The 17,911-nt window shown below is 41.6% G+C and overlaps 1 protein-coding gene across 1 annotated transcript in view; it reads left to right on the top strand.

The window, feature by feature from the left end:
• LOC115140388 (1-phosphatidylinositol 4,5-bisphosphate phosphodiesterase beta-1-like) overlaps positions 1-17,911 on the top strand; it is a 324,816-nt gene that overhangs the window by 182,420 nt on the left and 124,485 nt on the right. Inside the window, exons 4-5 of the mRNA XM_065026264.1 lie at positions 12,876-13,016; positions 14,782-14,861. Of these exons, the coding sequence (XP_064882336.1) occupies positions 12,876-13,016; positions 14,782-14,861 (221 nt within the window). The remainder of the gene's footprint in view (positions 1-12,875; positions 13,017-14,781; positions 14,862-17,911) is intronic.

Here is a 17,911-nt window from a genome sequence, read left to right as displayed (position 1 = left end):
CACATACTCACACAGTTGTTTTTCTTTCGATCTCTTAATACTCTCACTACTAGCTACACCATTAGCAAGAATCCTAAAGGATTGCAGTGATTTATGCAGGCAATCATTTGCTTCCTCCGATCTGACAGTTTGATTCATTTCCTAACCTTGCTGGACTGATTATCAGTTAAGCCCAGTCAATCTGAGGGGAGCTCTATTGACAAATGCTGTACCGATCTTATTGAAAGGATTCCCAACAAACGGACGGTAGCCTACGTCTCAATGACTTATTGATCTCATTGCACCCCCCAACCCCCACACACACACACGCCCTTCACAACAAAGGATTAACAACTAATTAGTTACAAAAGTCTCAAGATTTATTGGACTCAACATTAATGGAGAATCACGCTTGAGATTGACTCTTGAGGTTTGAAGGAACTCTGCACTCTAGGCTGGTGCCACACATTGGGAGCCCCGTTACTACGTAAAGCACTTTGAGCATCTGAAGAAGTATCCCATCAATCTAATCCATTACAATTATTAATGCATGTCTGTATACTTTCCAGAGTGTTTGAAAGTGACAGGAGCTGCAGATTGTGTGTGTGTGTGTGTGTGTGTGTGTGTGTGTGTGTGTGTGTGTGTGTGTGTTGTGTCTGATTATTAGGGGTGTTGTTTGCGGGAGGAGCAGGCTGAGGGAGAAAGGCTGGTCTCATAGTCCTAATAGGATCCATGCTTATATGTCCTGCTGTGCTCCACTGTGACGTGGCTAAAACAGGCTCCGCAGATGCAGCATGACCTTCTTAATGAACCACTGCACTACCAAGGGATGGAATGAAGTAAAGGAATCAAATATGAAGGGATAGAGTCAAATAAAGGAGTCAAGTATGAAGGGATGGAGTGAAGTAAAGGAATCAAATATGAAGGGATGGAGTCAAATAAAGGAGTCAAGTATGAAGGGATGGAGTGAAGTAAAGGAATCAAATATGAAGGGATGGAGTCAAATATGATCAATATGAGGTGGTGTGTATAATGGACATACGATGACCTATGTTCAAAGATTGGCACTCTCTCTCACACACACACATTTATTCATTCACATATAAACCATCACATAAACACAGTCACAAACGCAAAATAACATACACAGACACATTTTTAACACGCTCAAATACACACACACACACACACACACACACACACACACACACACACACACACACAAGGTGTTATTCCATTGGTCGTGCTTGCAGATGCATGCAAGCGGTAGTTCACGTTCTGAAATGCTGTATTCTATTGTCATATTTACAATGTGTTTACTGTGTACATGTCCTGGTGTGTGTATATACAGTGCCTTCAAAAAGTCTACATTTATTCCACATTTTGTTGTGTTACAGGCCGAATTCAAAGTGCATTAAATTGAGAGTTATTCTCACCTGTCTACACTCAATACCCCATAATGGCAAAGTGATAACGTGTTTAGAAATGTTTGAAAATATATTTGAAAATGAAATATAGAAATACCTTGTTCTGACACCTCTGGTCTCATGATCCTTCCACTCCTACGGGAGGGCAGCTCCTGCTCAGGCCAGTCCAAGCTCTTCTCTGTCCTGGCACCCCAATAGTGGAACCAACTTCCCCCTGAAGCTAGGACAGCAGAATCCCGCCCAGCTTCTGAAAGCTCTTGAAACCCTACCTCTTCAAAGAGTATTAAATAACCCCCCTCTTCATCTCAACCCCCCCCCCTAGCTTTGACTTTGTTGATAACCTCTTTATTGAGTGTGTCCACCCTAGCTATCTTAAGATGAATGCACTCTGCTAAATGACTCAAATGTAAAGCTTCCCACCCCTGGTTTGTGCAACATTTGCCCATTATTATTTACATAATTCTTCAAGCTGTGTCAAGTAGGTTGTTGTTGGTCATTGCTAGACAACCATGTTCAGGCCATTTTTAAGTAGATTTAACTCAAAACTGTAATTCGGCTACTCGGGAACATTCACTGTCTTCGTGGTAAGCAACTCCAGTTTAGATTTGGCCCCAGTCCTTAACGATTACAAGCATACTGTACCCATAACATGATGCATCCACCACTATGCTTGTAAATATGAAGAGTGGTACTCAGTAATGTGTTCTATTGGACTTACAGAACACTTTGTATTTAGGACAAAAAGTGAATGGCTATTTTTTGCAGTATTACAGGATGCATGTTTTGGAATATTTTTAGTCTGTACAGGCTTCGTTCTTTTCACTCTGTCAAGTAGGTTAGTATTGTGGAGTAACTACAGCGTTGTTCATCCATCCTCAGTTTTCTCCTATCACAGGCATTGAACTCTGTAACTGTTTTAAAGTCACCATTGGCCTCATGATGAAATCCCTGAGAGGTTTTCTTTCTTTCTAGTAACTGAGTTAGGAAGGATGCCTGTATCTTTGTAGTGACTGGGTGTATTGATACACCATCCAAGTGTAATGTATAACTTCACCATGCTCAAAGGGATATTCAATGTCTGATTTGATTTATTTATCCATCTACCAATATGTGCCCTTCTTTGTGGCATTGGAAACCTCCCTCGTCTTTGTGGCATTGGAAAACCTCCCTCGTCTTTGTGGCATTGGAAAACCTCCCAGGTCTTTGCGGCATTGGAAAACCTCCCTCGTCTTTGTGGCATTGGAAAACCTCCCAGGTCTTTGCGGCATTGGAAAACCTCCCTCGTCTTTGTGGCATTGGAAAACCTCCCTGGTCTTTGTGGCATTGGAAAACCTCCCAGGTATTTGTGGCATTGAAAACCTCCCTGGTCTTTGTGGCATTGGAAAACCTCCCTGGTCTTTGTGGCATTGGAAAACCTCCCTCGTCTTTGTGGCATTGGAAAACCTCCCTGGTCTTTGTGGCATTGGAAAACCTCCCAGGTTTTTGTGGCATTGGAAAATCTCCCTGGTCTTTGTGGCATTGGAAAACCTCCCTGGTCTTTGTGGCATTGGAAAACCTCCCTCGTCTTTGTGGCATTGGAAACCTCCCTGGTCTTTGTGGCATTGGAAAATCTCCCAGGTCCTTGTGGCATTGATAACCTCCCAGGTCTTTGTGGCATTAGAAATCCTCCCAGGTCTTTGTGGCATTAGAAATCCTCCCAGGTCTTTGTGGCATTAGAAATCCTCCCAGGTCTTTGTGGCATTGGAAAATCCTCCCTCGTCTTTGTGGCATTAGAAATCCTCCCAGGTCTTTGTGGCATTAGAAATCCTCCCAGGTCTTTGTGGCATTAGAAATCCTCCCAGGTCTTTGTGGCATTAGAAATACTCCCAGGTCTTTGTGGCATTAGAAATCCTCCCAGGTCTTTGTGGCATTAGAAATCCTCCCAGGTCTTTGTGGCATTAGAAATCCTCCCAGGTCTTTGTGGCATTAGAAATCCTCCCAGGTCTTTGTGGCATTAGAAAACCTCCCAGGTCTTTGTGGTTTCATCTGTGTTTGAAAATCACTGCCTGACTCACTCTGTGGGGTACAGAGTGTTGGTTTTTATTTTTAATTCATTTGTAAAAATGTCTAAAAACATAATTCCACTTTGACATTATGGGGTATTGTGTATAGACCACTGACCAAAAATATGAATGTAATCCCTTTTAAAATGAGGCTGTAACAAAGCAAAATGTGTAAAAAGTCAAGGGGTGTGAATACTTTCTGAAGGTACTGTATGTGTACGGCACCTGTTAGATATTGGGGCTTCTTGGGACAAGCCAGTTAGCTACCATGCTCGAGATGTAATGGTCACATTAGCTCCTGCTAATTCACAGTTCTTTCCAGACAAATCACGAGTCTACAGCCATAAACATACTGTTGTCTTGCACGTTACATTTTTTAAAATATTGAACCTTGATTTAACTGGGCAAGTCAGTTAAAAGTAACTTCCTCACCATTTTAGATAAGCATGCTCCGTTTAAAAAATGCAGAACTAAGAACAGATATAGCTCTTGGTTCACTCCAGACCTGACTGCCCTCGACCAGCACAAAAACATCCTGTGGCGTACTGCAATAGCATCGAATAGTCCCCGTGATATGCAACTGTTCAGGGAAGTCAGGAACCAATACACGCAGTCAGTCAGGAAAGCAAAGGCCTGCTTCTTCAGGCAGAAATTTGCATCCTGTAGCTCTAACTCCAAAAAGTTCTGGGACACTGTGAAGTCCATGGAGAACAAGAGCACTTCCTCCCAGCTGCCCACTGCACTGAGGCTAGGTAACACGGTCACCACCGATAAATCCATGATTATCGAAAACTTCAACAAGCATTTCTCAACGGCTGGCCATGCCTTCCTCCTGGCTACTCCAACCTCAGCCAACAGCTCCGCCCTCCCCGCAGCTACTCGCCCAAGCCTCTCCAGGTTCTCCTTTACCCAAATCCAGATAGCAGATGTTCTGAAAGAGCTGCAAAACCTGGACCCGTACAAATCAGCTGGGCTTCACAATCTGGATCCTCTATTTCTGAAACTACCTGCCGCCATTGTCGCAACCCCTATTACCAGCCTGTTCAACCTCTCTTTCATCGTCTGAGATCCCCAAGGATTGGAAAGCTGCCGCGGTCATCCCCCTCTTCAAAGGGGGAGACACCCTGGACCCAAACTGTTACAGACCTATATCCATCCTGCCCTGCCTATCTAAGGTCTTCGAAAGCCAAGTCAACAAACAGGTCACTGACCATCTCGAATCCCACCGTATCTTCTCCACTGTGCAATCTGGTTTCCGAGCCGGTCACGGGTGCACCTCAGCCACGCTCAAGGTATTAAACGATATCATAACCGCCATCGATAAAAGACAGTACTGTGCAGCCGTCTTCATCGACCTTGCCAAGGCTTTCGAATCTGTCAATCACCGTATTCTAATCGGCAGACACAGTAGCCTCGGTTTTTCTGATGACTGCCTTGCCTGGTTCACCAACTACTTTGCAGACAGAGTTCAGTGTGTCAAATCGGAGGGCATGCTGTCCGGTCCTCTGGCAGTCTCTATGGGGGTGCCATAGGGTTCAATTCTCGGGCCGACTCTTTTCTCTGTATATATCAATGATGTTGCTCTTGCTGCGGGCGATTCCCTGATCTAGAGTCGGCTTTCTATTCCGCAACAAAGCCTCCTTCACTCACGCCGCCAAACTTACCCTAGTAAAACTGGCTATCCTACCGATTCTCGACTTCGGCAATGTCATCTACAAAATAGCTTCCAACACTCTACTCAGCAAACTGGATGCAGTTTATCACAGTGCCATCCGTTTTGTTAGTAAAGCACCTTATACCACCCACCACTGCGACCTGTATGCTCTAGTCGCTCTAGCTGGCCCTCGCTACATATTCGTCGCCAGACCCACTGGCTCCAGGTCATCTGCAAGTCCATGCTAGGTAAAGCTCCGCCTTATCTCAGTTCACTGGTCACGATGGCAACACTCACCCGTAGCACGCGCGCCAGCAGGTGTAGCTCACTGATCATCCCTAAAGCCAACACCTCATTTTGCCGCCTTTCGCTCCAGTTCTCTGCTGCCTGTGACTGGGACGAATTGCAAAAATCGCTGAAGTTGGAGACTTTTAAGTCCCTCACCGACTTCAAACATCTGCTATCTGAGCAGCTAACCGATCGCTGCAGCTGTACATAGTCTATCGGTAAATAGCCCACCCAATTTTACCTACCTCATCCCCATACTGTTTATATTTATTTACTTTTCTGCTCTTTTGCACACCAATATCTCTACCTGTACATGACCATCTGATCATTTATCACTCCAGTGTTAATCTGCAAAATTGTAATTATTCGCCTACCTCCTCATGCCTTTTGCACACAATGTATATAGACTCTCTTTTTTCTACTGTGTTATTGACTTGTTAATTGTTTACTCCATGTGTAACTCTGTGTTGTCTGTTCACACTGCTATGCTTTATCTTGGCCAGGTCGCAGTTGCAAATGAGAACTTGTTCTCAACTAGACTACCTGGTTAATTAAAGGTGAATTTTTTTTTTTTTAAGAACAAATTCTTATTTACAATGACAACCTACCCCAGCCAAGGAAGCCAGCCATCTAATGTGCTTCCTTGTTTCTATCGTCAGGTACTTCCATATATTGTATTTTGTACTATTTTTGTCATTGTTATGTTTGATTACAAAATGCAGTCTGATATTGAAATGCAAATGACGAATCACAAATGTACAGCCATCAACATACAGGGTAGGCTGTCATTGGAAATAAGAATTTGTTCTTAACTGACTTGCCTAGTTAAATAAAGGTTCAATTTAAAAATGTCAATCATAATCTATTGACAGAATAAACACAAATCAACGGGGATCGCTGACTGGACAGTCCTTTATTTAAAAACTCAAAGAGTTATCAACTCAAAGAGAGTTATGAAGTACGATCACATCTGTTACACTGGTGTCGAGACCAGTCTTCTTGTCTTTGCTGGACATCTGTTACACCTGGGAATGATTTACCCATAATTCATCTCCATCTACTCCAGGCGTTTTCTGTCCCATCCCACCATCTTGCCGCTCCACTAGTCAACAAGACTAGCCACCTGCAGGACTGCTGCTAGGACATGACAATTACACTATTCTTAAAACATGGTTGCATGTTGCTCCTGCTTAGCCAGAGTGCCAGTCTTTTGGTGCTATCATGCCGATTCCTTGTCACTCAGCTTGACAAGGACAGCAACAGAGTTGGCAAAAGCACAAACAGGTCTGGGACCAGGCTAGTTTCACCTGGGTGCAAAGAGGAGTAAAAACTAAAAGAAACTCCAGCACACTTGACATTCTTCAAAACAACGTTTGGGTCAATAGTTCCTGGTCTAAAACCTTCAAGTAAACTTTGAGGGGTTTTGACCCAAACTTTAGTTTGGGATCCACATGGTGGATCGTACAAGAAATCTGGTGTGTTGGAGTTTCTTCTTCAATGACTTCTAGTCCTCAGATGCCTTCACGCTCCGGTGAATTGTGATGTTGTTCTTATAATGAACTACCATTAAAGAGACTCAGTGTGAAGAGAAGAGGTCAGCTGTATGAGGTCTGGAGGTGAGCAGATGTAGTCACTGTAGCCACGTACATGGCGGTGGATAAATGGATAATGAGGGAAAGTAAAGGTATCATCAGATGAGGAGTAGAGAAACTGATAGATGTTTGGGATCGTCAAGTATGAGAACAGGAGTCAGGAGAAGGACAAGGTCAGAAGACAGCTTGCAGACAGACACTCTCTCTCTCTGTGTGTTTTGATGCTCAGAACTGTGTGTCAGTGGGCAGGCAGGCTTCTGTTTGCGCCTGGGCAGAGACCAACGTGTCTGCATGAGTGTGTGTTTTTTATATATGTGTGGTGGTCGTGTGTGTGTTTGGTTTTACTATCCTTGTGGGGACCAGAAGTAAAACAAGGAAAAGTCATGACATTTTGCCGGCCCCCAAAAGGAAAAAGGCTATTTTAGGCTTCTGGGTTAAATTTAGGTTTAGGGGAATACAATTAGGGCTAGGGTTAGAATCAGGATTAGATGTTAAGGTTAGAGTTAAGGTTAGGGTTAGGTTTAGGTTTAGGGTTTGGTGTTACGGGAAATAGGATTTTGAATTGGAATCAAGTAAAACAGAGCTGTGTGTGTGTGTGTGTGTGTGTGTGTGTGTGTAAGGGTTTGCGACAGTCCAGGGAGTAGGGAAGGCCATCCCTTCAGGCTGCATCACCCTGCTAAGAGGACCACTTCCCCTGTACTGAATATTTAAAATGACTGAGCACTGTGTTCCCACGCTACAGCTGAAAATAAGCAACAGACACCCTTATTCTCAGGCACACCTCCCAACACACACCAATCTCTTTCTCTCTCTCTTTTCCTCGCAAACACAGACAAAGAGAAATAGGCTTGAAGGGGTAATACACACACATAGGCTTGAAGGGGTAATACTGCCCCCCACTTGGCTCTAAATCTCCCATCGCCGCGGCAACAGGACCCTCAGGCACGCCGCCAACTGCTCCCATAATGCACCAGCGCAAATTAAATCTCAGGGCTGTTCCCTCTCTCTCTCTCTCTCGCTCTCTCTCTCTCGCTCTCTCTCTCTCGCTCTCTCTCTCTTCCTCTCTCTCTCTCTTCCTCTCTCTCTCTCAACAACACACAGTCAGCTGTAGAGGTATGGACATGAACTTGTCTTATCCTGTTCCATCTACAAGTTGCATACAAAACAATATCAAAAGGCTCCGCTGTTCAAACAACAAAAATCCATCAATGAAATATACGTCTTGATGTGTCTCAACACCAAACCCTTCTCATCTCATCTATCAGAGTCCCATCGCTACCTAGGGGCACTTTGCTGTTCTATGTTTTAGCAAATTGAAAGTGATTTTTCAATCCACTGATTGATGACGTGGCTACCATTTTAAACATCTAAGTGCGGCAAGATTGATTGGTCATATAAATCAGCACTTTTCAGCCTATCGATCTTGCTGGTCTCCGGTCTCCACTCACTGCTGTGCAGCACAACTCTCCCTCTGTGTGTCTGTCTGTGTATAGTACAGGCAGAAATCTGTTTTAGGATGCTTTCAGTGGAGGATGAGGTTTGCATTCATTTGCAGAGTGCTACTTTACTGTATTTCTGCAAAGCACCTGCATGTAGTATACTGTCTCTTTATCTATCAGTATGCTGTACAGTACATGTAGACAGGAGACGTTTCTCTGGATGTCTGCCGTGGCCTCAAGATGACTCCAGAAAATTATAGCAATAATGGCTTGATCCAGTTGAAACAACATTCTATGCAGCCTCATCTAACTTTGGCATATGCTTCATGAAGAATGGAAGAACTTTATTCTTAGCACGTCTGAGAGACTGTAGGCGTGAGATGTTTCTCCAACCATCTCTTTACACTACAGTAATCAGTAGGGAATTAAACCTATATTAGACAACCTTTCCAAGAAGTAAGGCCTGTCTTTGTATTTGGCAAAAAAAACTTTAAGGCTGTCGTTCCTCAGACATTGTTTGTTAAGTGTTTGTGTGTGTGTGTGTGTGTGTGTGTGTGTGTGTGTGTGTGTGTGTGTGTGTGTGTGTGTGTGTGTGTGTGCGCCTGTGCCTGTGTATGTGTTTTACATTTTTGTCAGACAGTGTGTGCTCAGTATATACACCCAGGTGATTTGATTGGAGGGCGTCAGGGACATGTAGGGGACGTTTATCAGTGTGACACGGCACGGAATGCTTTTTGTTTGATTGGGTAAATTTGCTTCCGCGGCAAAATGCTTTACAGACTATCTTTGTTGTGTTAATAATTAAGCTAGCGGAACCACTTTGTATGCTGCCCTGATATCAGAGGGGAGAGAAATATCATGTTAGTTGTTTCTGGTGCCTTGGAGGCAGAGCCCAGTCGCTCTGCCATTACATGGTTTACATTGTGATGAGGTTGTCTGTGTGTTTCTAAGTCATGTAAAATGTGTATTTACACTGCAGCAGACCAGCATCTTTACTGAATGGGGAGGCATCATATAAACCATTTCACTGGTCATACAAGTGTGAGCAACTGGGTATTGAACACAGGTATTTTGCCCCACGACCGTGTTATCCAACTGAGGTCTCTCAACCTCTGGTCAATCCACAGATGACATAATATAGGAGATACATTTACCACATGCAGTACATTCATAACAACATGCAGTACATTCATAACAACATGCAGTACATTCATAACAACATGCAGTACATTCATATAAATACACAGTACATCCATAACAACATGCAGTACATTCATAACAACATGCAGTACATTCATAACAACATGTAGTACATTCATAACAACATGCAGTACATTCATAATAACATGCAGTACATTCATATAAATACACAGTACATTCATAACAACATGCAGTACATTCATATAAATACACAGTACATTCATAACAACATGCAGTACATTCATAATAACATGCAGTACATTCATATAAATACACAGTACATTCATAACAACATGCAGTACATTCATATAAATACACAGTACATTCATAACAACATGCAGTACAACATGCAGTACATTTATAACAACATGCAGTACATTCATAACAACATGCAGTACATTCATATAAATACACAGTACATTCATAACAACATACTACATTCATAACAACATACAGTACATACATAACAACATGCAGTACATTCATATAAATACACAGTACATTCATAACAACATGCAGTACATTCATAACAACATGCAGTACATTCATAACAACATGCAGTACATTCATATACATACACAGTACATTCATAACAACATACTACATTCATAACAACATACAGTACATACATAACAACATGCAGTACATTCATAACAACATGCAGTACATTCATAACAACATGCAGTACATTCATAACAACATGCAGTACATTCATATAAATACACAGTACATTCATAACAACATACTACATTCATAACAACATACAGTACATACATAACAACATGCAGTACATTCATATAAATACACAGTACATTCATAACAACATGCAGTACATTCATAACAACATGCAGTACATTCATAACAACATGCAGTACATTCATATAAATACACAGTACATTCATAACAACATACTACATTCATAACAACATACAGTACATACATAACAACATGCAGTACATTCATAACAACATGCAGTATTTCAACATGCAGTACATTCATAACAACATGCTGTACATTTCATAACAACATGCAGTACATTTCATAACAACATGCAGTACATTCATAACAACATGCAGTACATTCATATAAATACACAGTACATTCATAACAACATACTACATTCATAACAACATACAGTACATACATAACAACATGCAGTACATTCATAACAACATGCAGTACATTCATAACAACATACTGTACATTTCATAACAACATGCAGTACATTTCATAACAACATGCAGTACATTTCATAACAACATGCAGTACATTCATAACAACATGCAGTACATTCATAACAACATGCAGTACATTTCATAACAACATGCAGTACATTTCATAAAAACATGCAGTACATTTCATAACAACATGCAGTACATTTATAACAACATACTGTACATTTCATAACAACATACTGTACATTTCATAACAACATGCAGTACATTTCATAACAACATGCAGTACATTTCATAACAACATGCAGTACATTTCATAACAACATGCAGTACATTTATAACAACATACTGTACATTTCATAACAACATACTGTACATTTCATAACAACATACTGTACATTTCATAACAACATGCAGTACATTTCATAACAACATGCAGTACATTTCATAACAACATGCAGTACATTTATAACAACATACTGTACATTTCATAACAACATACTGTACATTTCATAACAACATGCAGTACATTTCATAACAACATGCAGTACATTTCATAACAACATGCAGTACATTTATAACAACATACAGTACATTCATTACCACATGCAGTACATTCATAACAACATGCAGTACATTTCATAACAACATGCAGTACATTCATAACAACATGCAGTACATTCATAACAACATACTGTACATTTCATAACAACATACTGTACATTTCATAACAACATGCAGTACATTTCATAACAACATGCAGTACATTTCATAACAACATGCAGTACATTTCATAACAACATGCAGTACATTTATAACAACATACTGTACATTTCATAACAACATACTGTACATTTCATAACAACATACTGTACATTTCATAACAACATGCAGTACATTTCATAACAACATGCAGTACATTTCATAACAACATGCAGTACATTTATAACAACATACTGTACATTTCATAACAACATACTGTACATTTCATAACAACATGCAGTACATTTCATAACAACATGCAGTACATTTCATAACAACATGCAGTACATTTATAACAACATACAGTACATTCATTACCACATGCAGTACATTCATAACAACATGCAGTACATTTCATAACAACATACAGTACATTCATAACAACATACAGTACATTCATAACAATATACAGTACATTCATAACAAATTAAGCCATAACTTGAACATTAATGACAATGATTCATAAAGCCTGTCCCAAGTAATGTAATGGTTGGTGACAGCTCGGTGTGTGTGTGTGTGTGTGTGTGTGTGTGTGTGTGTGTGTGTGTGTGTGTGTGTGTGTGTGTGTGTGTGTGTGTGTGTGTTCAAATGTGCGAGTCACTGCGTGCGTGTCTATGTGTGACATCATAGCTGACGTTACCAGAAGCCGCTCTATGATGCTGAGCCGCCAGGTCCCAATGGACAGATGACGATGATGATGATAATGTGTTGCTAATCTCCATTCTGTCAGCTCCTAAAGTCATCTCTTATTTATCAGTTGCGTCATTCAGCCAGCCGCCCTCAGTGAAGTCAGACTAACTGAGCATGTCTGCCCCAAACCTGCCACTCAGTCTTTCACACACACACACACACACACACACACACACACACACACACACACACACACACACACACACACAGCTCTGTGGCTCTTCCATCTTGAAGAGCTGATCATTTCTGACCAAATTGGTCTAATGTGTTACCTAGACAACCACAAGCTCCACATTCTCAGGACGTCAAATCGTGATCTGGTTGGTTGATTAGGTTGTTGATGTCATTTCAGAGGTGCCAGACAGTGGGAGTCATATCTTCCTGATACTTCCTGGATTTGGACTTCCAGAGAGTCACAAAGTCAAAGATCAGGGAGGGTGGATTGTGGCGATTGTTGTGAAGCTTCAAGACTGCTAGAGCTGCCGTGGTTGTAATACTGCATGTGTGAAATGCATGAAGCCATGTGTACGATGTGGGCGAGGGAATGGATACAGTATTACAACTATGTTGTTGTGGAATTGACAAGTTACTTACCTGCGGTGTTATTGTGTTTCTGTATCTAAATAGGACATGAAGCTGCGAGAGCTTCTGGACGTGAGCACCCTGGTGGGGAAGATGGAGAACAGGATGCTGACGGTGGTGAGCGGACCAGACATGGTCAACATCACATATCTCAACTTCATGGCCTTCCAGGAGGAGATCGCCAAGGTAAATACACATTAATAACACCTCTATGAAACATAAATAAGGTATTTAGTACACATGAATAAGGGCATTATTAAACATGAATAAAGGATTTATTATGGGTATAGTTGATTTAGTTGATATTCATTTGACCAGGTAGGGTAAAGAAATATATATTTATATTTAACCTTTATTTTACTAGGCAAGTCCGTTAACTTATTGATGCACCCATGCCTTTAGCCGGATCATTTTCGTCAACATCCGCTGAATTGCAGAGCGCCAAATTCAAATTAAATTACTAAAAATATTTAAGTTTCATGAAATCACAAGTGCAACATAGCAAAACACAGCTTAGCTTGTTGTTAATCCACCTGGCGTGTCAGGTTTCAAAAAAGCTTTTCGGCGAAAGCATACCAAGCGTTTATGTAAGGACATCTCTCTCAGCAGACAAAACATTACTAGCAGCCAAGTAGATTGGTCACGAAAGTCAGAAAAGAAAAGCAATAAAATGAATCGCTTACCTTTGATGATCTTCAGATGTTTGCACGCACGAGACTCCCAGTTACACAATAAATGTTCCTTTTGTTCCATAAAGATTATTTTTATATCCAAAATACATCCATTTGGTTGGCGCGTTATGTTCAGAAATCAATAGGCTCGAGCGGTCACGACCGGGCAGACGAAAATTCAAAATAGTATGTTCGTAGAAACATGTCAAGCGTTTTTTCGAATCAATCCTCAGGTTGTTTTTACAATATATAATCGATAATATTTTCTCTCTCTCTCCTACTTCAATAGGAGAGAGAGAGAAAATGTCTGCTCCAAACTGTTGCGCATGCAAAACGCTGCTGGCACCCAGCCATACAATGACGCGATGTGATCTTTCTCGCTAATAAAAATAAAAGCCTGAAACTATGTCTAAGGACTGTTCACAACATGTGGAAGCCATAGGAAAAGGAATCTGGTTGATATCCCTTTAAATGGAGCAAAGGCAGGCAATGGAACAGAGAGCTTTCAGGAAAAACAGCACTTCCGGGTTGGATTTTCCTCAGGTTTTCACCTGCAATATCAGTTATGTTATATTCACAGACAACATTTGGACAGTTTTGGAAACTTTAGTGTGTTTTATATTCTAATCTGACAATTATATGCATATTCTAGATTCTGGGCCTGAGAAATAGGCAGTTTCATTTGGGTACATTGTTCATCCAAACATCAAAATACTGCCCCCTACACTCAACAGGTTGAAGAACAAATTCTCATTTACAATGACGGCCTACCCTGGACAAACCCGGATGACGTTGAGCCAAATGTGTGCCGTACTATGGGACTCCCAATCACGGCCGGGTGTGATTCAGCCTAGAAATGAGCCAGGGACTGTAGTGACGCCTCTTGCACTGAGATGCAGTGTCTTAGACCGCTGCGCCTCTCGGGAGCCCATAAATTAGTAATTTAGTCATCTTCGGAGTTTGGCCAACACTTATATTAAGATATTATGAATAAGGGATGTATCAAGTGCTTATTACTAATTAATGAATAAATTCGCTATTTCAGTCCATGAAGTGTGAGTTATTTAAGCTCTAGTTAGACCTACACTGAACATATTATTCCTTTATTGTGTAATTATAAGGTCTGGTGTGTGGGTGGCTAGTTTGCACCTCCAATAGACCTTCCGCTATGTTTCTTCCCTCTGATGGTGTGTGTGTGTGTGTGTGTGTGTGTGTGTGTGTGTGTGTGTGTGTGTGTGTGTGTGTGTGTGTGTGTGTGTGTGTGTGTTCTTCCGGTGCAGGAGTGGGCAGAAGAGTTGTTTGGCCTGGCGTCTAACCTACTGGCCCAGAACATGTCCAGAGAAGCATGCCTGGAGAAAGCGTAAGTCCCTGGACACATCACACCATCACACACACTAAGAGGTAGCAGTGCTGTTCATATCCATCAGAGTCCTTCTGGGGTGGAGGGTCACTCTGCCCCGCTTCACACTACTCATATCCCGAGAGAGAAGAAGGGGAAGAAGGAAACATATAGAGAGAGAGAGAGAGAGAGAGAGAAAGAGAGAGAGATACAAATATAGAGAGAATGTTTACTGTTCATTTTTATTGTTTATTTCACTTTTGTATATTATCTACTTCGCTTGCTTTGGCAGTGTTTCCCATGCCAATAAAGCCCATTGAATTGAGAGGGAAAGTGGGGAAGAGAGACAGGGAAAGTTGAGGGGAGAGAGGAAGAGACAGAGGAAAAGTTGAAGAGAGATAAGAAGAGAGAGAGGGAAAGTGAGGGAAAGAGTGAGGGTGAGATGGAGGAAAAGATGGAGAAGAGAGACACTCACGTGCATACAGACACACACTCACACATAGACACTCACGTGCATACAGACACACACTCACACACAGACACTCACATGCATACAGACACTCACATGCATACAGACACAGACAGACAGACAGACAGACAGACAGACAGACAGACAGACAGACAGACAGACAGACAGACAGACAGACAGACAGACAGACAGACAGACAGACACTCACACACAGACACTCACACACAGACACACAGACACTCACACACAGACACTCACACACAGACACACAGACACTCACACACAGACACTCACACACAGACACACAGACACTCACACACAGACACTCACACACAGACACTCACAGACACACAGACACACAGACACTCACACACAGACACACTCACACACAGACACACAGACACAGACACTCACACACAGACACACAGACACTCACACACAGACACACAGACACAGACACACAGACACTCACACACAGACACTCACATGCATGCAGACACACACTCTCACACACATATAGACCGTTGACTTTGTTGTGACTCATCCCTCGGTTCCTCTTAGCAACTCATTATCATCTCTCTCGCGCTCTCTCTCTGTCTCTCTGTCTCTGTCTCTCTGTCTCTCTGTCTCTCTCTCTCTCTCTCTCTCTCTCTCTCTCTCTCTCTCTCTCTCTGTCTCTCTGTATCTCTCTCTCTCTCTTCACTCTCTCTCTCTCTCTCTCTCTCTCTCTGTCTCTCTGTCTCTCTCTGTCTCTCTCTCTCTATATATATATGTTTCCTTCTTCCCCTGTAATAGCCTTGTTTTTAGATACCAATCCGAACTGGTAACCATGACATACAAAATAATGATATCCATATTGATATGGAATAAAGAGATGTTATTATGTATCTAGACTATGGAGTCCCTCAAACACATTCAACTATTTCAGCTATTCATTCTAGCTTAGTCCAGATGGAAATCTGTATCATGAATGTTTTTTCTGCTGTGTCCTGTCCTGTCCTTTCCTGTTGTGTTGTGTTGTGCCATACGGACCATCTAGTGAATGTTTGTCCATAGAGCTGAAACGCTCCAACCACTCAGTAAGACCCAAAATAAACTAAGTACCCTTACACACACACACACACACACACACACACACACACACACACACACACACACACACACGCTAAATAAACCCAGCAGGTCCACTTTTTTGAAGAAAGACAGTTTGTTCGATGAAACATTGGTTATTTCTATTGGGCCAGGCTCCTCTCCTCAGTAGGAACCGGTCCTGGTAAACGGCCACTGGCCTTTCCGGTAAACTCTGACATTAGCAGTTTACCTCTGCACTGAAAATAGCTTTGCCTTATCTGGAAAGTAAACATCTCAGGCTGGCACAGGCTAGACCACCATTCTTCAGTCCTTGTCATAGGGACCCACAGGATGTGCAAGCTTTAGTTCCAGCCCTGTACCAACACAACTAATTTAGCTAATTCTCATCAAGACCTTGATTATTTTTAATCAGAAGGACTTACCAAGAAAAACTCCCAAAAGGACTAATTTGAGGTAGAAAGGAGTTGGAGATTTCTTTTAGCTCCATTGTACAGAATGAGGCCAGGTGACTGACATCTTCCTCAGAGTGACCTGACCATTGGTGTGTCTCGTTATTCAACAGGCCAGGTCAAAATATACTGTACATGGGTGAATCAATAGGCCATGTCAAAATATACTGTACATGGGTGAATCAATAGGCCATGTCAAAATATACTGTACATGGGTGAATCAATAGGCCATGTCAAAATATACTGTACATGGGTGAATCAATAGGCCATGTCAAAATATACTGTACATGGGTGAATCAATAGGCCATGTCAAAATATACTGTACATGGGTGAATCAATAGGCCATGTCAAAATATACTGTACATGGGTGAATCAATAGGCCATGTCAAAATATACTGTACATGGGTGAATCAATAGGCCATGTCAAAATATACTGTACATGGGTGAATCAATAGGCCATGTCAAAATATACTGTACATGGGTGAATCAATAGGCCATGTCAAAATATACTGTACATGGGTGAATCAATAGGCCATGTCAAAATATACTGTACATGGGTGAATCAATAGGCCATGTTAAAATATACTGTACATGGGTGAATCAATAGGCCATGTCAAAATATACTGTACATGCGTGAATCAATAGGCCATGTTAAAATATACTGTACATGGGTGAATCAGTAGACCATGTCAAAATATACTGTACAAGGGTGAATCAATAGGCCATGTCAAAATATACTGTACAAGGGTGAATCAATAGGCCATGTCAAAATATACTGTACATGGGAAATATTTGGGTGCCTGTGAATCCGGAGACACAGAGACCCCAAAAATCTTGGCAACAACATTATTAAAAAAACGAGGGGAAATCATTGTTTAGCCCCTTAGGATCCACAGTGTCTAAGAAGTACTGCCATAATGCCTCTTTGTTTTAGTTTATGTAAGATGTCACCTCCTCTTGTCACTTCCTCCTCATGTTCTATGGCTTCAAAGAGCAGGGAGGAATAGCGTAGTCCATGTTTTATGTTCTATGGCTTCAAAGAGCAGGGAGGAATATCGTAG

Source organism: Oncorhynchus nerka, linkage group LG13 (assembly GCF_034236695.1).
Source record: "Oncorhynchus nerka isolate Pitt River linkage group LG13, Oner_Uvic_2.0, whole genome shotgun sequence".
Taxonomy (NCBI): Eukaryota; Metazoa; Chordata; class Actinopteri; order Salmoniformes; family Salmonidae; genus Oncorhynchus; species Oncorhynchus nerka.
This window is presented reverse-complemented; position numbering and strand designations above follow the sequence as displayed.